We start from the raw sequence: 21,663 nt of genomic DNA on the forward strand, positions 1-21,663 counted from the left end.
GACGGCAAATGACCGGCCTCCAAACTTTTTATATTTGAACTTTAAATCTTTAAATTCTTCTCAAAGCTGAGCTTTAGTTTATATTCCAAACACACCATTGCAACAAGCATACACAAAGATGTTTCATGAATACAGGCCCAGATCTTTTGCCTGTGCAGGTATATAATTGAAACTGGCAATAATATTTTGTCTCCTAAACTTATTTGAATGCTTCTTACCTGTTTCATGCTTCCCAGGGTTATCAGTTATCTCCATAGCGTAAATCTCATGACCTTTAAAGCTCTTGCCCAGACTGTAGAATCTGGTGATGTTGGGACACTCATCAGAGACAGATTTCATCAGCTGTCACAACATAAGAAAAAACAGTTGATATGTTTACAGTTGTCCATGAAATGTCCATCTGAGTACAGAAACCACATCTAGCAACCACCCTGAAAAATTTTGCTACCACATATAATCATATACAAATTACAAATAGAAATGTCATAGAAGAACCATTTTGGCTGCAAGTTCCCTTAACAAACTTTAAAATCCTAAGAACCTTTCTGTTCACAAAGGGGTCTTTATGGTGGATAAAAGTTTTTTGACTGGTTCTTTGGAGAGACAAAAAAGGTTCCTTGATGGCATTGCTGTGAAGAACCTTTTGTAGCATCTTTTTAACATCAGAATTTTGAATATGTTTTGCATGGGGAAGCTCAACATATATTTTCTTCAGTAATGTTTAAATTAACATTTTATTTCAGTTTATGGTCCTGCCGTTCATCATGTGTTTATATTACAGGCATCTGTTCTTACCTTCTCCATGTCAAGGTAGTTGTGATATGTATAGTCCAGGTCATCTCGGGGCGTCACCTCATTCTGACTTTGGTATTGGCTCAGAGAATCTGAGTGAAGAGCAAATGCACAATATTGAGAAATATAGAAACCAAATCCCCCCAACCAGGCACAAAATGATGATATATTGAGGTCTTATGAAGCAAAACGTGCAAGAAACTGAACGTTGTACAAACATTATTACCAGTAATCTATAACATTAGGCAGACGGTCTTGGCTGAGCGGGAACATTAAATTCATATTGCCTGTATCTGCTTTTATAATCTCAAAAACGTTTGCATTTTATGAATCACCAAGGACTGTAATTTCAGCTCAAATCTTAACTGTTTAAAAAAATCTGTCCTGAGGGTAAGTAAATTTACATTTCTTGGTAAACTATCGCCTACATTTTAAATTCAGTTTCTCACCTGGTACAGGGCAGCCCAAAACCTCCATTCTCATACACATGGTGCCGTTCCAGCTCTGCGGCAAGATGCGGATATAACGTGCCGCAACCGGCTCCATAAACTGAGACAATACTGGAGTGCTTTTATCTGAGTTAGCAAAGAACAACTAACCATAGAGAGCAAAGAAAAAAAGACAAAAAAATTATTGTCAGTAAATTGTTACCTTTTAACAATACAGAGAAATAAAGTGATGTGATAATATTTTGGTTTTTTTTGTTGCACAAGAAGCCTTCTGTGCGTGAATCTGGCAACCAACCCATTCGGCATATCCATCATCAAGAACGGTCCACTCTCTACTGTCGTTACTAAAAGCCACATGATATGAAGACACATAATCACTCCTGAAAGATTGAAAAAATACAGAAAATGCTTAGACTGTAAACACAAGCAAGAATTCAGTGCATTGGTTTCTTCAATAAAATGCAATAAACTTTCTTGTCAATAAAATTTTCTTCCCTGACAATAGTGCAGAAAAAAGTTTTTTTACTTTTGATCTCCCTGTAGTCTGTAATTTAATCATTTAAAGGTACAGTGTGTCAATTTTGGCAGCATCTAGTGGTGAGGTTGTGAATTGCAACCAACGGCTCAGTCCACTGCTCACCCCTCGCTTTTAAAACACATAGAGAAGCTACTGTAGCCACCATTGGACAAACAGGTCATCATCGGAAACAACTTAGTAAAAAAAGTTTGTCCGTTAAGGGCTACTGTAGAAACATGGCGGCACAAAATGGCGACTTCCATGTAAGGGGACCCTCTGTGTATGTAGATAAAAACATCTCATTATAAGGTAATAAACACATAACAGTTCATTGTGAAAGGTCTTTATACACCCCTGATAATATAGCTTTGTATATTATTTTGCATTTCTGTCAAGAGATCCTTTTAAAAATTACACACTGCACCTTTAAATCTCTACTTTAAGCATCATAATAGAATATGTATAGTTGTTTGTATGACAGTAATTTCTTCATGCTTAAATGTAACAGCTTAAATTTAACTCTAAACCCTTGCTCATTTAGTATACGCAGATCTATGAATATGCAAATTAGTCCCCGCCTTCACTCTTTTTGGGACATAGGAAACCGAAGCGATCTCAGATTGTGGACTTTGGAAAACTCAAATTTTATGGACACTAAGCAATGGTGATGAATGATGAATTTGCATATGGTTTGTCTTAAAGCATATTGAAAAAAACACATAGACATATAAACAACCATAAATATTTGATTTTTTAGCACAGGGGGACTTTAAGCATCAAAGGAACACATATTTTTGTCTTACTCTATAGGGTCGTCTCGACCCTGAGTGATGACCCCCGTGAACTCCGTCAGCGTCCGAGCGTCCAGTTCAATCCAATGGATCTTATCTTCTGCATTAGCACACCACGCCCCACCATTCAAATCATCTTCATTTCCAGACGCCTGTTAGATTAAAGCAATAGTTCACCCCATAATAAAAAACAGCCCATATTTTATTTATCCTCAAGCCATCTTACTGTAGGTGTATATGACTTTCTCCTGTCAGCCAAACACTTTTGGAGTTATATATTAAATCATCTTTTTAGTTGTAAGGCTGACCTATGACCCAACCTTACAAACCCTATGGCTTCACCTTAGAAGACATTTAATACCTGTATTGAGTAGTTGTTGATAGATGGCTTTTTGGAGCTTTAAAAGGCAGGATATTATTTAATATAACCCAGACTGTGTTTGGCTGAAAGAAGAAAGCTATACACCGTGACCTAGGATGGCTTGAGGGTGTGTAAAATATAGGCTAATATATATTTCTTGGTGAGCTCTTTCTTTAACAAGCATGCCCACATCTCTTCAGGGCGGTTTCCCAGACAGGGCTGATCCTAGTCCCAGACTTAAATGCATGTTTGAGTTGTCTTAATAAAAAATAAAAAAATCTTGCACTGACATATCTTAACATATACTGTATCAGTGCTAGGGCTGGGCAAAACAAATTATTTTTCGATTAATCGTTTTTTTTTTAACGTGGTTCAAAATCGATTCTCAAAGGCCACGAATCGTTTTTTTTTTTTCACATTTATTACCGAAAATATTGAACGTAAGATTAACATTAATCTAATCTTCTCCACTAGACTGTTCTGACTTTTTCAGCATACATTTTTCATCTTGCATCAAAATTGTATTGTATTTAACATAATTGTATGCATTTAAAAATTAGAGATGGGTTCTGTATTAATGTACCCAAGTGTACCTAAAATAAAAGAGTTTAATATACAGGTTTGTGGCTCTTAATTTCTTTTTATTAATTACCCTTGTAAACTTAAGTTCACTGTTTTTTTTTATAAATATAGTATTTGTATTATATCTATATTCATTGAGTTGAATCGAGCATAAAAAATGGGCTGAGAATTGGAATCGAAAATCGAATTGAGAATTGGGAATCTAATCGATTTGATAGCTTGTGAATCGAAATCGAATTAATTTGAAACATCTGAATCGATACCCAGCCCTAATCAGTGCCATAGTTTTGTCTCAAGATGCACACCAGTATTGTTTTTGTAAGGTATGTTTGTAAAAACTACTTAAATGTTCTGAATTAACGGAAAAATATCCCATAATGTTTCAATTTAATACATTTTTATAGTGAGATTAATAATGACATACCTGAATATTAAGACGAGCTCTGCTTGGCCCAAAGCGAAGTTGGTAAACAGATGAAGTCAGCAGCTGGTCATTGTCAATGCGATGAGACTCCATCCCCAAAGGAGGACATACTGCCAGAGACATAACAAAACAAAATAGAAATGTAAAGTTAATGAAGGAGACCTACTTTTGTTTTTACTGTTAAACTTGCCAATACATCCAACCTGCTGGGTTGTCATTTAATGTAAGCTGGGTTGCTTTAAAACAAAATTGGGCCATTGTTGGATCAAATATAAAGATTTTCAGGGTTAATTTAACCCAGCAGCTGGGTTTGTCCCTGTTTGACCCAATGTCAAAATCTCTTAAAGGGATAGTTCGGCCAAAAACGATATTAAACCCATGATTTATCACCCCCAAGCTGTCCGAGTTGCATATGTCCATCGTTTTTCAGACAAACACATTTTCGGATATTTTAGAAAATATTTTAGATCTTTCTTTTGATTAAATGTAATGTTACGGGGTCCAGCAATAGTCCACGACCTTCAAGTCCAAAAAAAGTGCGTCCATCCTTCACAAATTAAATCCGAACGGCTCCAGGATGATAAACAAAGGTCTTCTGAGGGTAATCCGTGCGGTGTTGTTGTAGAAATATCCATATTTAAAATTGTATTAACGTAATTAACTACCTTCCGGTAGCGCCGCCATCTTAGATTCATCCGCATTCAGGATGAGCGCTTACGCAGCATACAGAGGTTTCTCTGTTGCTGCTCTGTCCCCCCGCCCTCCGAATTTGTCATACGTCACTAAGAAAAGTGCGTACACTACGCTAATACTCTCTCCTGAGTCTAAGATGGCGGCGCTACCGGAAGGTAGTTTATAACGTTAATAATATTTTAAATATGGATATTTCTACAACAACACCGCACGGATTACCCGCAGAAGACCTTTGTTTATCATCCTGGAGCCGTTTGGATTTAATTTGTGAAGGATGGACGCACTTTTTTTGGACTTGAAGGTCGTGGACTATTGCTGGACCCCGTAACATTACATTTAATCAACAGAAAGATCTAAAATATTTTCTAAAATATCCGAAAATGTGTTTGTCTGAAAAACGATGGACATATGCAACTTGGACAGCTTGGGGGTGAGTAAATCATGGGTTTAATATCGTTTTTGGCCGAACTATCCCTTTAAGCTGCAGTAGTTTTATTATTCTTATTAAAATGTAAAAAGGTCATGTCAGCATGATTTAAACATTTTTATAAATTATTTTTGCTGTTTAGTTACAAAAAAATAGTAATGACCTGTATTTTTTCATTAAAACTCTTTTCTACTGCTTGTTTTGTCTCAGAGTAATGTGCATGAAGAAGTAAGATCACATGTATGCATCTGTTTCATGAACAAGGAGGACATTTGGAATTTCTGCGAGTTTCCTTTGAAAGAAACCAGCTGTGGAATTGACGCATGGATTTGGTCGAATTCGACACCTGCAGTTATTTAAAAACAGCAAAGGTCTTTAAACAAAAAATACTTGAGTTACGGTCTACTATTCAGTTTAACTTCATTTGCCTTATCAAGATACTGTCATGTTTGCTTGATATTTAAGAGTCTACACAAATAAAGTGTTTTATGCTCAAGTGATTGTCTTGGCTTTGCTTTAAGGAACATATTTGGGCTTTTCTGCAGCCAGAACTGAATAAGGACAAGGGAAAGCATTGATATTCTGTTACCCAAGGACTGTTATATAAGTTTGAATGTTTTGACTAAGTATGACATGATGATTTTTTTTATTAAATAACCAGATGCTCTACATATCAAACAAGGCTAACATGGCAATCTGAAATAAAATTCATTTTAGTTTGTAGTACAGCATATTTATTTATTTATCATACGCTCTCAGTATGGGAACAAAACAGTGCTTGAACATCACTCACTCTTGGGGTCTTTGTACACGCGTGGTTTCTTTATCCTTTCTGCTTCTTTCTCCTCTTCCTCACGCCACTTGGGCTCTAAAGAAAGCAAATTATTACACATAAACTTTAACATTTTAACTAAACATTTATATTCAGGAAGTCTTGATTATTGAGGTATTAGTGTTATTCCAGTCTGAGGTGAAACATTCAACACCAAATATTTTGAACCTGGATTCTTGCTTAACTTTTAGCAAATATAATAAACTATTCACAATACTTCAGAATTTAGGTCAAGGGGGTTCGGCTGACAAAAAAAAAACCTGGTACAGATCAATCAAATTAAGTGAATTTACAAAAATACAATCTTCACATTTTTAACTCTTTATGATGCTTTGGCTTATTTACAGTATAAAAGACCTATAGATGTTGACTTGCAGAAAGAATGTAATTTCAGTTTGTCTCTACAAACTGGAGTGCAAGTCATTTATTGTAAATAGCAAGTTATGTTAAAGGTGGGGTGCATGATCTCTGAAAGCCAATGTTGACATTTGAAATCACCTAAACAAACACACCCCTACCCAATAGAATCTGGACCTTCTCTTGATAGATCCGCCCCACACATACACAACCCAGGCAACGATGTTGGTTAGTAGACACGCCCCATTATTGATGATTGGCTACAAGTTTGTTTTGGTAGTCGGCCCGACTCCCTTTTCCAAAGTGTTTTTCAAAAATCGTTTCTTTGATCTCTGTCCCACTCTGATCCCTGTCTTTTTGGCTTATGTGTCCCGTCACAGAAAATCCTGTTTATCAAATCAGTTCAAGTTTTTCCGCAAGCTTAGATAAGTGCAAGAATACTGTTCTGCCGGTCTGGAACAAGACACTCCTAATATAATCTGAATCGAGGCCGCTGTAGTTTACGGGAATGGAGTTTACAATTTTTAAATAAATGACTGTCAAAAGCAATTTTCCACAACTGAACTAAGTAAAGTTAAATTCATGTCGGGCAGCTGAAAGAGACAAAACTGATACGAAGTCAACCTCACGACTTTTTGTGCTAAATGTGGTATATAAAACCGTCTGTGTTATAGAACAAACCACATGAACATTTGTATTGCAGATGGTTTGAATTTGAATGTGGAACGGAAGAAGCAATTTTGCATTTAAAAGTCGTCTAATAACCGTCCAAACACAGCCCAGACGTCTAGGCTAAAACAAGGCTGTCAGTGAAAATTATATATCTGTCTAAAAAAGAAATGAAGTCAAATAAATAAATAAATGAAACCAAACACCTTGTCATCACCGTTGATTTTGCTTACATGATGGAATATCAGACATCTCACAAGTTATTGGCAAAAACAGCATGTAACCAAATTCAAGTTTATTTTGTTTGGGTTACTCATGGCCAGACAGATGTGATGTGAGGTTAGACACACCTTTATATGATGTCCCTCTTTCTCTTTCTCTCTCTCTTTCTCTTTCCTCTTCGTCTATTCTCTCTTTCTCTTCCAGCTTCTTTTCTGTTGACAAAATCCAAAAAGCCAGTATAAGCGACAGTACTAAACACAAAGTCAGTGTTAAACATTATACACATGTAAGTCTAAAAATCTAATTGTCTAATCTAATGGATTTTTAAAAATGTGAAACAAAAGATTGTCACTACAGTGTAAAAGTTGGATCAACCTAAAAAATTCCTTCAATTGGTAACGCCTAAAATATTTTTTAAATACTATTCATTTAAAGTGAACTTCAATGTTTAGGCGCTGAAGTAATTTTTTTTAAGTTGAACCAACTTTTACTTTTTACAGTGTAGAAATGTCTATGCTTTCACTGATTCAGACGCTTAAGATCATTCTCAAACCATGCTGGCAAAACGTGTAAAGTCTGCACCATTAAAGCAAAATCTGGAAAAAGTTAAAAAAATACAAAATATTCAAATGTTCTGCTGAAAAAAACTATAGTGGTCCCAGACATTTGGACACCACTGAATATATTTAAGAAAACATTTGAAGTAGATCCGAAATGAATGCAATCAGATCAAATTAAAATATATTTGGATCCATGTGGACCCCAGGCAACAATATTGGCCAGACAGCAAATAAAAAACCTAATTTAAATTTAATAAAATAGGCTTTAGCTGCAGAATCAAAAACATGTGGTGTTTGTTTCCTGGAGTTTAAACAGAAATTATTTTCTTGAATCTTGTGCCTAAGATTTTCTTTATTTGAAATAAGTCCTGCCAAGCTTTTCTGATAAGTGCCAATTCATGTACGGTTAATGCTGAGTACACATAAGATAATCTGGATGATTTTGGGCTGATTTCCTCCCTTCCGACAATCTTAGCTATGTCCGGATTATCTTGATGGTTCTATAGATTATTTTATCAGATTTTCCCTTAGTGTGAGGTGTGTTAAGAGTGTCCGAACCTGATTGGAAGAACATCGGAGCCACCCCAATCACGAATCGTAAATATAAAAAGTTTAATATTTATGATCAGAAATCCTGATGTGTGGGGGGAACCCCAAGGACAAACGTGTGCACGCTCTTGAGATTATCACGGGAAACAAAACAATATCCAATCAGAAAGCGAGAGGATGTAAGACAGAAGCAGTCTTCCTGCATATCATCCGCATTGCTTATTCTGAAGTCTTGTGAGATTTTGTGAGATTTTCTGTGTTTACAGTCGAGACTCTGGTTGGAAATCTGTTTGTGTGTGGTGTGCTGTCTTTGAGACATCATGACACATCACACATTATAGGAGCAAAACGGTTAAATCAAGGATTTTTCATCCTCATGTTTGTGGTCTATCACATTTTGAAAATCTTATAAGATGTAAAAAATATTTTGGTGTGTACCCAGCATTAGTTGTTATGTTTGAGAGGAAACACACATACAAGACACAAATGTGATTCCTTTTGCCCAATAAATGTTTCTTTTAAAGATGCATTTCCATCTGTCTTTAGCACTTTGTAATCTACAGGGAACTTGCTTTTTAAATGATAAGCTTGAGCTAAAAATGGCACCTGAGTGTTTATTTCAGAGAAGAAATGACAGGTTCCATTGTTTAAACTCTGATTATGACAAAAGAGAGGCCAAAACTTTTCTCATGGATGTTTTCTCATGTTACGTTTATAATGAGGCATCAAAGTAATATATACAGTACTGTACCATGTCCGTATTCATAATCTTCATACCAGTTGCTATCAAATGTAGGGACGGCGGGCTCCTCTGTGACTAAAGAAGACAAAATGATGAATAAATGCAGCATTCTTTAATGAACCTTTACCCCCAAAAATGTACTTCACAATGTTCATTTGTGAAACATAAAAATGAGAATTTAGCAGAATGTAATTGTTTTTTATACCACAAAAGTGCTTTAACCTGAAGGATATGCACCAAGCTGTAAAGGTTGTTGTATTTGGGATGATACTACTCTACTAAAAATCATACACTTGAAGGTTGAGCATACATGAATGGTCAACTTATCCTCCAACTCATACAATTGTTTTGGTCCTTGTCTATTCCATCAAAAACGACCAAAAGATGCGTATAAATATAATTTTGCAATGATGACATGTATTGGGATCTAGTGTACACTGATTCAAAAATTGCTGCCAGAAGATACAATGATACGTCATGTTTGATTGTGAAATATTGGCTCTCGTGTGTCTCATGTCATGTGCATCATTACATCATCTACAGTATGAATGTGAAGCGCTATTGGCTCTCATCGCAGATTGCATCATGCTCCAATGTTCAGGTTATATTTAAAGTGATCTTATATGGCTTCAGTTCGCAATGTTTGCAACGCAAATTGTTTGTAATACTTCTATACTGATGTTTTTTTTGTAAACGTATGCAATAAATACCTGTGCCTGTACTTTTACTTGCATGTTGTGTTTTATATGGTTGAGAAGTGGCTGGGTTTAGGGTAAGGGTGGGTTTAGATGCTCCAAAAATATCTTTAAAACCATAAATGTTTATAAAACCATTTATAGTATAGTATAGTATAGTACTATAGTAGTAGTATGTCATTTGGGACTCAGTTATTGTCTTTCGTCGGTTATTGAATGTAATTTTGTTGGGTGTTGTTTGATGCTCATGTCAAGCTTTGCATTATTAAATCACAAAAATTACAGTAGAAGAACTTTAATAATTGTTAATTTTCTGTCCTTATGGGTTGGTGCTCTTTATAACAACCAGACATGTTGGATTTTCTTTAATAAGATGGGTGTATATTGTGTTAAAAAGTATTATTTGATTTGGTTAACACCAATTCAGAGGGTGTTTAAATTCGCGGCTTACAAATGACAAATAAATCTATAAAACACATCTGAGATGTGCAATAAGCCATTAAAACAACCATCATGCTTTTTTACATGTTTTCAAACTAAATTAACAATTACAAGCTACTGTATGGACTAGTTAAATTACAAGCTAGTACGTTAAATGAAGCACTGACTATACCATAATGCAAAAAGCAGTTTTTACTAGAAGTAAAACAACAGAGAAATAAATAAGATCTATAAAGGATTTAAAGGTGCAGTGTGTACATTTTATGAGGATCTCTTGACAGAAATGCAATATAATATACATAACAATATTATCAGTGGTGTAAAAAGACGTTACATAAGTAACTGTATAGTTTTTATTACATTAGAATGAGATGTTTTTGTCTACATACACCGCGGGTCCCCTTAAAGGATTACTCCACTTTCCAGATAATTTACTCACCCCCAAGTCATCCAAAATGTTCGTCTTAAATAGGAAAAACGTTGATGTGTTTGGTCACTTCTAACTTTATCTCTAAATGGTACCATTGAATGAATGGGGCTAAGCTAAATGCTATCGAAGCGTCGCAGCGCGCTCCAGCGCTTACGTGCACGCACACAGATAATAGAGGGATGTATCAACAATTCTTAGTTAAGGTAATAACATATTTTAATATTGAAAATGAGTAGACTATTCCTTTAAGGCTTGGCATTGAATGAATGACTTACCTATGGTGCTTTCCAGCCAGTCATCATCAGTAGAGCTGATCTCTTTACCATCAGGGAAAGGCAGGGTTTCTGATACTTCATCTGTTGCCAAAAGAAGATAAACTAGTTTGCATTACAAAATAGATGAAATTAAAAATGAAAAAAAAAGGGAGAACAAGTGGTAAAAGTAAATGTCATTCAATTTCTACTTTAAATTCTACTCAAAAGTGAATTATAATAGAGGCCTTACATTTGGCATCCCAGTATTCATCATCACCGTGACGGGCAGAAGTCGCAGGGGTTGTGGGTACAGGCTCTTCTACCTTCCAGTAGTCATCATCTTCAAATAAAATCATAAAACTTGTAGTGGTGGAAATAATTGCTCATTTATCTTAAAGCTGTTTATTCAAACTCACCTAAGTCAGGATAAGGTAGGGCGTAATCGTCCGTAATAGGAGGAAAATCTGTCGGGAATGCTGTTGATTTCACAGTTGGAGGCTTTGTGGATTTTGCCGTTGTTGTCTCAGTATATACTATGGACATCAAGACGTGATTGTAAGTGAGATCAAAAATAGAAGTACTGTTTTTTTAAACCAACATGTTATCAAAGGTTATTATTGGATGGCATATGTCTCTTTTAAAGGTAAAAATCTAAATACAGAATATTGGTATCAGCACAGAATGTTTGTATGGATGCATAGTCATTGTTTTATTTAGTGCCATTGTTTAAAATATTTTCTATTTTTATTTATTGTTAAATCATGCCAGAATTCATCTCAGAGCTGCTTGGTTTGGATCAGTCTCAAAGAGAAATGGTTTTCTAACCTTCATCCCAGTATTGGTCAGGTTCAGGATCATAAAAGTCATCATACTCAAGGGGCAAAGTGGTTGTGGGGGGCACAGTGGTTGTGGGTGCCACAGTGGTGGTGGTAATGATCTCCTCTTTGTTTTTCTTGCCTTTCTTCTTCCCACCCTTCTCTCCTTTGGGCTTCTTTTCACCCTTGGGTTTCTTGGTGGGCTTGGGAGCTTTGGGTTTCTTGGTGGGCTTTGGCTCTTTCTGTCGTTTTTCTCTTGCTTCTTTCTTTGATTCTCTACGTATTCTCTTGACTACAGTGACAAAAAGGTAAAAGGATAGACAGAAGTCAACGTTAAATTTCAGAATACAGTAGAAAAAAGACTGTAGTTTAGTTTACGCCACAATCTTAGACTAATCACACATCTGGTTAGGTAAAGGGTAGTTGAAGGTTACATTGTGGTTAGTTTCAGCCGCAAACGTCACGTCTACAGACCGCCCACTGTGCACTTACAGACGTCTCATGCCTGTTTTCTATTGGCAGTCTTTACACAATTTCTGGGAGTCAGGATTTGTAGATTTTGTTTAGAAGGTAGCTGAATGGGAGGAAGATTTAATAAGTTTGTACTTGTAAACACACTGAAACACATTTTGCATTTGAAGCAACTAAGGATCCTTGAGAACACTTGTATATTTAGCTTTTTGTGTATTTATATATTTCACACTTGTGAATTTGATATATGAAGAGTTTCGTTGCAAAACGAGATAAATCCATTTTTTTTACATTTTTGTCAAAACATGTTTATTATTATGTTATCATGTTATTATTTTGTTTTATGGTGCTACTTAGCTGTATTTTTTGAGTTATGAAGGTTTTAAATCAAAACAAACCAACTGCAGTTGCATTGAAATTAATTGGAATGCACAACCAAAAAACGCGATTTCTAAACAATTCAAAAAATGGTGGTTATCTCGTTTTGCAACGAAACTCTTCATATATACTGAAAATACATCCCAGCAAGCAATTCGCATCATTTCACCATCTAGGTTAACTATAAAGTAGACTGGATATAGTCTGTCTATGAGTAAAACATTTTGTTTTTGCCAAAACAACTTGTGGGACATATGATATTGCATCATGTAAGCGAAGTCAACAGTTATTACAATGTGTTTGGTTCCATTTATTTATTTTTTTATTTCATTTATTATTGTGCTATGGTTAGACATCTGCAAAAATTTCACTGACAGACCAAATTTTGCTTGTTTTAAACTAGACATCTGGGACGTGTTTGGATGGCTATTAGGTGTCTCTTAAACGCCAAATTGCTTGCTGGCATAAAAATTGGTCTTCTTTTCACATGTCTAGGTGGGGAGTAACTTTGTGTTTTAGTTTAAATATGAACTTATGTCACTTCACTGACACTACATACATTAATCAGCAGTAAAAACATTCACAAACTATATTGTTGGGATTATCAGTGAGTGTTAATCATCAGCTCAAGAAAACACGGTTCAAACTACAAGCAGCTTTACTGCAGTTCATCCTCAGTTTAACGTGATTTACAAGAGACGGGAGTATAGTTTGAGTCCATACCCGAAAGGCCCAATAGTAATGGCAATGAAATGAGGTCATGCACCCTCATAAGAGTATTTCACAGCTCACACGCACACAAAATGAGGTCAGATTGTCACATATAAACATTCTCATTAGATTACAAATGCAGGAAACAGAGCATGTCTTTCCAAACATCCTGCCAAGCTTTTCTGATTAGAGCTGTTGATGTGATACAATGCAGAAATAGACTTTAAACTAAAGAGATTCAAAAACAACCACACCAATTCTCAAGAAAGTCTGTTTTTCAATGGATAACTGACAAACGACCACCAAAAATTGTTGGACTTTACTAAGGTTATAAAAATAGCAAGTGAGGAATTTGTCTACCAGGATGTCGGGCTACATTTTGACAATACCCTCTGAATTTACAACATATTATATATCGCATTCAATAGCTTAATAGCACAAATAATAACAATAATGGTGTCCCGTAAAAATATGATCATCCCAGTGGCGGCCAGTGACTTCTTTTTCAAGGGTGCACGATGCGAAGCTTGTCAAAACATGTACTGTATGGAGCCTGTCATGTGTGTGGCTCGTCATGTCAAAATTTGTATTCAGCGCATCATGTGAACCTATGTGCATCACACGTCATGTCAAAATACGTGCCTGCTGCTGCAGACGCTTCAAAGGGGTTTATGATAAAAGAGAAGCTTGCGTTACTCGCTTAATCTCATGTGTTATCAGAGTTTAGTGTTAAGTGTCTTATTTTGTGAACAAGAGTGTCTCTTTAATCATAAACCCTTTCAATGTGTGTGCAGCAGGCACATATTTTGACACAATGCACATACTGTAGGTTCACATGATGCACCGAACACTTATTTTGACATGACATGCCACATACATCACACTCAGAACACATATTTTGACATGACGATCCACACACATGACACTCCGAACACATATTTTGACATGACGAGCCACACACATGAAACTCCGAACACATATTTTGACATGACGAGCCACACACGACACTACAAACACATATTTTGACATGACGAGCCACACACATGACACTACGAACACTTATTTTGACATGACGAGGCACACACATGAAACTCCGGACACATATTTTGACATGACGAGCCACACACGACACTACAAACACATATTTTGACATGACGAGCCACACACATGACCCTACAAACACTTATTTTGACATGACGAGGCACACACATGAAACTCCGAACACATATTTTGACATGACGAGCCACACACGACACTACAAACACATATTTTGACATGACGAGGCACACACATGAAACTCCGGACACATATTTTGACATGACGAGCCACACACGACACTACAAACACATATTTTGACATGACGAGCCACACACGACACTACAAACACATATTTTGACATGACGAGCCACACACATGAAACTCTGAACCCATATTTTGACATGACGAGCCACACACATGAAACTCCGAACACATATTTTGACATGACGAGCCACACACGACACTACAAACACATATTTTGACATGACGAGGCACACACATGAAACTCCGGACACATATTTTGACATGACGAGCCACACACGACACTACAAACACATATTTTGACATGACGAGCCACACACGACACTACAAACACATATTTTGACATGACGAGCCACACACATGAAACTCCGAACACATATTTTGACATGACGAGCCACACACATGAAACTCTGAACCCATATTTTGACATGACGAGCCACACACGACACTACAAACACATATTTTGACATGACGAGCCACACACATGACACTACGAACACTTATTTTGACATGACGAGGCACACACATGAAACTCCGAACACATATTTTGACATGTCAAGCCACACCACACACATGACACTACAAACACTCTGGCAAGAATTTCATGATTCATTCAAGTTCAATCTGCAGACCGAATGTGTGCTTGAAGTTAACAAAGCGACTAAATGGTTTAGTAAGCATCTAGTGGTTTAGTATTTAGTATTGGGGTAGTCGTGCCCTAATGGTTAGATAGTCAGTCTTGTAACCTAAAGGTCACTGCTTTGAGTCTCACGGCCGGCAAGTTGCGCTTGAGGTGCCCTTGAGCACCTGCCCCCCAATGCTCCCCAGGCACTGCAGTTATAGCTGTTCTGGCAGCTTGTGTTTGTGTTCACTACTATTGGGATGGGTTAAATGCAGAGGTCACATTTCGGGTTACTTTTATTTAGATAGTTTAAAACATTGAACCCATAATGTTTCAGCACATGAATCTTTCCAGTACCGGCTAGACTTCGATTCTTGTCATAATATTTGGGATCATATGTAAGTAATGCAGTAGATAAATGTAAATACTTACAGTGGATTTCAAGCTTGGCTGTGGCTTGTGATTCTGTGTCTCTGTTTCTGGCCACACATGTGTATATCCCAGCACTGTTTGAATCGGCATTGAGAACAATAATAGTGGATCTGGATTTTCCATGTTTGTGCACCTCAAAGTTCTTATTATTTTTTAATAGCTTTTCACCATTAGGAGTAAACCATTCAATCTCCTCTGCATCCCCAACAGCTGAAACAGAAAGTAGATGTGTGTGAATTAACACTTAATCTGAGCTACAGTAGTTTAACAACAAATCCATGTCCAGCAATTCTGTTGTCTTATATCTATGTTACACTGCGGATGGTGTTTTTCAAATGCAATGGCACTCTGGTTTGTTAAATGGACTTAAATTAGTATGAAACTTTATTTAGCTTTTTTAAATGAACCTATAAGGTTAAGCTGTTGCCTTACCTCTGCACAACAATGCTTTACGCTGGCCAACTTCAATCTCTGCATAGGGTGGAATGATTTCCACTTGCAGGCCTAGAGAAACATAAATTATTTTACCACTTTATTAAAGGGTCACATGTCACAAGACTTTTTTAAGATGTCAAATAAATCTTTGGTGTCCCCAGAGTACGTATGTGAAGTTTAAGCTCAAAATACCATATAGATAATTTATTGTAATATGTAAAAATTGACACTTTGTATGTATGAGCAAAAACATTTTTGGGTGTGTCCTTTTAAATGCAAATGTACTGATCTATACACTAAATGCCAGTGCTGTGGTTGGATAGGGGCAGTATTATCCCCTTCTGACATCACAAGGGAAGCTACATTTCAATGACCAATTTTTTCATGCTTGCAGAGAATTATTTACCAAAACTAATTTACTGGGTTGATCTTTTCTTTTACATTTTTTAGGTTGATAGAAGCACTGGGGACCCAATTATAGCACTTAAGTATGGAAAAAGTCTGATTTTTATGATATGTCCCCTTTAAATGTTTTACACTGCTACCTAACATTTTCCATTCTAAGAATCAGCATCTGAGAATTGAGCCCAGACAACTATATATATATATATATATATATATATATATATATATATATATATATATATATATATATATATATATATATATATATATATATATATATATATATATATATATATATATATATATATATACATACACACACTAGAATGTGTTAAAAGCTATTTGGAGTAGTGTTGACTTTGATAATAGTAGATGGCAGTAGGTGCACTATTTAGGGTAGAAACCTCTGTCCCTTCCCATATGGCAAAAAATACATTTCTTTGGCCAAAAATGTGTTTTAAATATGTGCTAAATACATTTTGTAGAAAGTAAAGCTTAATTAAATGTATTTTTAAATTTGAAAATATATTTAGTTTTAACCTTCATATATTAACATACATTTTAAAATGTATTTTATGGGCAACAAATACAGTTCTAATACAGCAAAACATATATCTTTCCAACTATAACATTTTTATAAAATGTAAATTATAAGTACATTTTTGCAGTTGAGCAGTTTAAATTTAAGTGTAACCTTTTCAAACCTGTAATGTTTACAGGTTTGTAACAAACAAGTGTTTCTTCCAATGCGATGCTAATATAAATGCTTTAAAAGGTAATTCTTTTTTAAATATCTTTCAAAATATACAAATAATGGTCAAAAATATATTAGTGAAAAATAAATTTTTTGCAAACATATTTCAAAATATATTTCAGCACATATATGCTGATGATGTATCATCTTGTTCTCAAATGATAAATATGTAATAATATTCACATTGGTAAAGTCCACAGTGCACACAAAGAGCGAAACACACAGACAGTCCTATACTAAAGTTCATTCTAGTTCATTCTAAAGTCTTTCTATGTTGACACAGACGTTCTGGCACTTGAAGCCCACCCTGTCCCGTCTCAAAAGGGCAGTTTCATGACAGCTAGGAAACGTTTTGGCAACATTCCTCCCTGTTGCTGTGAAATCATTACCCACACAGAACTGGAGCACAATGCCAATCCCCAGGAGCCTTAGTACAATCTGGCAAACGTTTACTTTAGCCATTTACTTAAACTTTACCTGTCAGTCACCACAGGCTGGGAACTGAGTTGTTTTAATACCAGAGACTTTGAGATTTTTGGCCTTTTTGCCAATTATAAGGAAATAACACAGCAAAGACACTAGTTTGATATCAACGTATGTTGCCCACATAAGGTTAAACATATCAGATCATGTGCACTAACTAATAGGCAACAAAACAAATTATAATAGTTAGAAGGTTTCTTCCATTATGCATAATGGTAAAATTATTTTCAAATGAATGCAGAGCTTTTCCACTTGTTTTCTGGAGAAAACCCTTTCAGTATACAGTACAAATATCTATAGGCAACCATCTGATGCATAAAACTGGAAACTTCTTTCTTGATTTGGCAAGCTCTAATCTGATTGGCTGGTTTTACACAACTTTTGGGACTAGAGGCACACAGGTTTTTTATCAGCCCATACAATTAAAATGCTGATAAAACAAGCTCTTTTATATATGAACAACACATTTGTTCATTTTTGTGATTTATAACATGGGGCTGTTGAATGCTTTATTTTGATTGGTTGAGAAATGTTCCATGGGTATGCATTATGTTTTGATGCCACATTACCACCTTGGGTGTGCATTACCTATTTTTAGACAATTTAACAGCTCATTTTCAATTATTCCTCACATAATCTATTTCCCATGAACACATAAACCTCCAAACGCCACATCTTTCTCTCTAAGTGGGCTGTTCTTGGCCAGAATAAGCTACAATGTAAACCAGACCTTCTGCTGCTGCTTAGTCAAAGGTCTATGGTATTTATCAAGATGTTTTCTACATCTGTCCCCTTTTAGCTTGACATTCATTCCAAGAATAGTAACTCATATGATCTTTAAGACCAGCGGTTTAGTCTGGGCTGGTGCACAGGTGTGTTTAAAGTTGGTTTACCAGAGCTTCAAACTAAAGCCGCAGCAGAATACTCACAATACACCTTGATGTTGTTTCAGGGGTACATCCATCTTACTACAGTATTGGATTTTTCTGGGTTAAGGTTCCTCACCTACATTGTCTGAAAACGGAGTAATTCTGTTCAGATAGATAAAGCCTTCTTTATTTTTTAATTTGCTAAAAATAGGCTTAGGGCAGATTAACATGATAAGGACTGCAGTGAAAACACTTTAAAAAAATCACATACACACCACAACATTGTAAAAAAATTATCCTCGTTTATAATGAATCATGAAAATGACTAAAACACTGTATTATGCAAGCCAGATCAGTACACACATAGTCCAGGGTCCATTTTAACACATTTGTTTATTATTGTGATTAATACGGGGCTGTTGAATGCTTTATTTTGGTTGAGAAATGTTCCAAGGGTATACATAATTTATTCATAAACGCACACCTGATCTGTCAAATGTCTTAAAATAACCACCAGTGTAACTCTGCTTTGCGTCATGCTACATTACCACCTTGGGTGTGCATTATTTTTGTCGTTTATACACGACGATAAATTTAGCAAAATTTAGTAAAATTTATTCAGACTGATCTCACAGAAAGTCATGTTATAGTCACGCAAACTTTGATCAATTTATTCGTGTCCATGGCACGAAATTCAGCTTTTTTTCTTTCTATAAATAGTTTTCATGTTTGTTGCACGACTTTCTTTTTCGTTTCATTTTATGTATTGTTTTTCCTATTTTCTTACCATTGTCGCTTGGGGTTGGGGTTAGAATAACTTTCTGTGACATCCTAACCCAAACCCCAACTCTAACCCCAACTCCACGCAAGAATAGTTTTAAAAGCGGAAGAAAAACTTGTAGAAACCAATACATAAAAGTATAACTCAAACCCCAAATCTAACCCCAGCCCCAAGCAACAATGATTTAAAAATAGAGAAAAAAATTAGAAACATAAAAATGACATACATAAAATGAAACAGAAAAGAAAGTGGCACAAAAAAATTGATCAAATTTTGCGTGACTATAACACAACTTTCCGTGAGATCATGTAACGAAAAAAAAACCCATCAAGCAGTTTTGTTTACATGAGTAGTTTATTACTACAAGTGACCCTGGACTATAAAGTGGCAATTTTTTTAAAACTTTGTTGGTGAAGCGTTAATAAACTCAGTATCTTGGGTAGCATAAAAAAAGTCCTGTAGGTCACCATTGTTGTTACTGTTTTTACAGAATCGCGTTTTGACGTTTATACACGAAAAAGGCGTAATTTTTAAAAACTTGCACTTTAAAGGGGTCATATGATGTTGCTAAAAAGCACATTGTTTTGTCTATTTGGTGTAATAAAATGTATTTACATGGTTTAAGGTAAAAAAAAATGAATGCTCGTCATTCTGAAAAGTGTGGTGTGCTCTGATTGGCCAGCTATCCAGTGCATTATGATTGGCCAAATACCTCAAGCGTACGCCCACTACCATATTTGGAACATCAGTTCCAAAAGCACAGATCCCCAATATAGTGGCGGCGGGAAAAATACTACAGCGGGAATAAAAGTTACGCCTTCTTTCATTTGGGCGATGTTATTCAAATCTTCCCACAAAGACATAAAACTCATTGCAGGAGCCATGCTTTGACAGTTGAGCTACAGGAATGTAATCAGAAGCCTGGAGTGTAGTCTGTTTTTATGTGTAAGCGAACGTACGTGCACGGTCGAACGCACAGGCTTGCAAAGTATAGTTTATTTGACTCGTCTGACTCATGCGCATTGCAACAAAATGCAATGTGTCTCCTGGGCAACATAGGTACATGTGCGACCTACGCGTACAAAGTACGTGGGGTTTCAAAAATCTCTTGCGTACGTGTAAATAGTGAAGCATTCGGTCTTATTATGGGCAAAATATAACCTGTAACCAATACACAGGGAGTACTCAAAAAAATTACACTGAATTTCTACCTACGAAATGTAAATACAGTCTTCACATGGTAACTGAAACATGGGATGGTTGTCTGCTTTTCCCATTTCCAAACAATTTTAGTGGTATCCAGAGTGTATTAGTGAATAAGTGTCCTTGCATCAGCTGGAAATGCTGTGTTATTAAATGCAAAACCCTGCTATTAACCATATTTTCCAAGCCCTAGAAAAACCTCAGTAGCAATTAAATCTTAAATCCCATCCGCTGCACTATATCTGAGTTGCAATATGAGAGTTTTACATGGCATGTTCTTTCGAAAGGGTGAACGTCTGTCTACAACATGTACAGTTATAGTTTTTCATCTTTCTTTCATCAGCTTTTTTCTTCCTCAGTGAGTTGGCTTGTCAGACGTGGCTTCTCCAAGCGCAGGTGCGAATATTAAACGTGCTGCTTTTCCTGGAGCTGTCACCGACTTTGACAACTTGTTCATGTAACTACAAGAACTGCACTGATTTAAGAACCATCTTAATTTAAATTATTTGTACATTATCTGACATATAATCTGCATGAACCGTAACTGCATTTACACAAATTGCAAAAAATATACTTGACAAACCACCCCAAAAGCATTCGTACCTGCTTGTTTGTTGTTCCCCAAATGCTGCTCTGGGGTTCTGGAGTTGACCTCAGCTTCACCGTCTCCTTTATCCAGGTATCTAAGTCCATTTACAGACACTCCAACAACGTGCGTCCACCAGTGAGCCAGCAGGGACAGGCAGAAAACAGACAGTGCTGCCTGGTTCCTCATGGTGCCGTATTGACGGCCGAAAATGATACTCCACAGATCCACAGACTGGAAGTTTAGAAGGAGAGAGAAGTGACAGTGAGTGGTGATGGGGAGAACGAGAATGCCTGTGTGTGTGTAAGAGAGAGAGAGAGAGAGAGAGAGAGAGAGAGAGAGAGCAGGGGTGTGAGAAGAAGCAGAGGAGAGACACATGACGAGCTATGGAGGAGTGTAATAAAACAGTACTAAAGAACTGAAGGGGCTACGTGGAGAAAGAAAGCTTAATAAAAAACTAACTTGAAGAACTTACATTATTTAATAAATAATTTTCAAGAAACCAAAAAGCTGATTTAAATAACCTTTAAAAACTTATTTAAATCCTAAAAGCATCATAAAGCTGATTCTAGAACCATATATGGAGTAAATGGTTCCTGGTAGGAAGTGGGTTATTTATTGGATCTAACATG

At 36.1% G+C, this 21,663-nt stretch overlaps 1 protein-coding gene across 1 annotated transcript in view; it reads right to left on the reverse strand.

The window, feature by feature from the left end:
• The window catches only part of aebp1b (AE binding protein 1b), a 28,891-nt gene extending 7,550 nt beyond the window's left edge, over positions 1-21,341 (reverse strand). The window contains exons 1-16 of the mRNA XM_055167203.2: positions 21,049-21,341; positions 15,948-16,019; positions 15,516-15,725; positions 11,613-11,894; positions 11,204-11,320; positions 11,038-11,127; positions 10,809-10,889; positions 8,977-9,042; positions 7,245-7,328; positions 5,830-5,904; positions 3,917-4,026; positions 2,562-2,701; positions 1,537-1,621; positions 1,242-1,386; positions 796-884; positions 219-342 (exon numbers count right to left, since the gene is read on the reverse strand). Of these exons, the coding sequence (XP_055023178.2) occupies positions 219-342; positions 796-884; positions 1,242-1,386; positions 1,537-1,621; positions 2,562-2,701; positions 3,917-4,026; positions 5,830-5,904; positions 7,245-7,328; positions 8,977-9,042; positions 10,809-10,889; positions 11,038-11,127; positions 11,204-11,320; positions 11,613-11,894; positions 15,516-15,725; positions 15,948-16,019; positions 21,049-21,220 (1,942 nt within the window). The 5' untranslated portion in view covers positions 21,221-21,341. The remainder of the gene's footprint in view (positions 1-218; positions 343-795; positions 885-1,241; positions 1,387-1,536; positions 1,622-2,561; positions 2,702-3,916; positions 4,027-5,829; positions 5,905-7,244; positions 7,329-8,976; positions 9,043-10,808; positions 10,890-11,037; positions 11,128-11,203; positions 11,321-11,612; positions 11,895-15,515; positions 15,726-15,947; positions 16,020-21,048) is intronic.
• Positions 21,342-21,663: the final 322 nt, after the last annotated feature.

The sequence above is a fragment of the Misgurnus anguillicaudatus genome, chromosome 5 (genome assembly GCF_027580225.2).
Source record: "Misgurnus anguillicaudatus chromosome 5, ASM2758022v2, whole genome shotgun sequence".
Classification (NCBI taxonomy): Eukaryota; Metazoa; Chordata; class Actinopteri; order Cypriniformes; family Cobitidae; genus Misgurnus; species Misgurnus anguillicaudatus.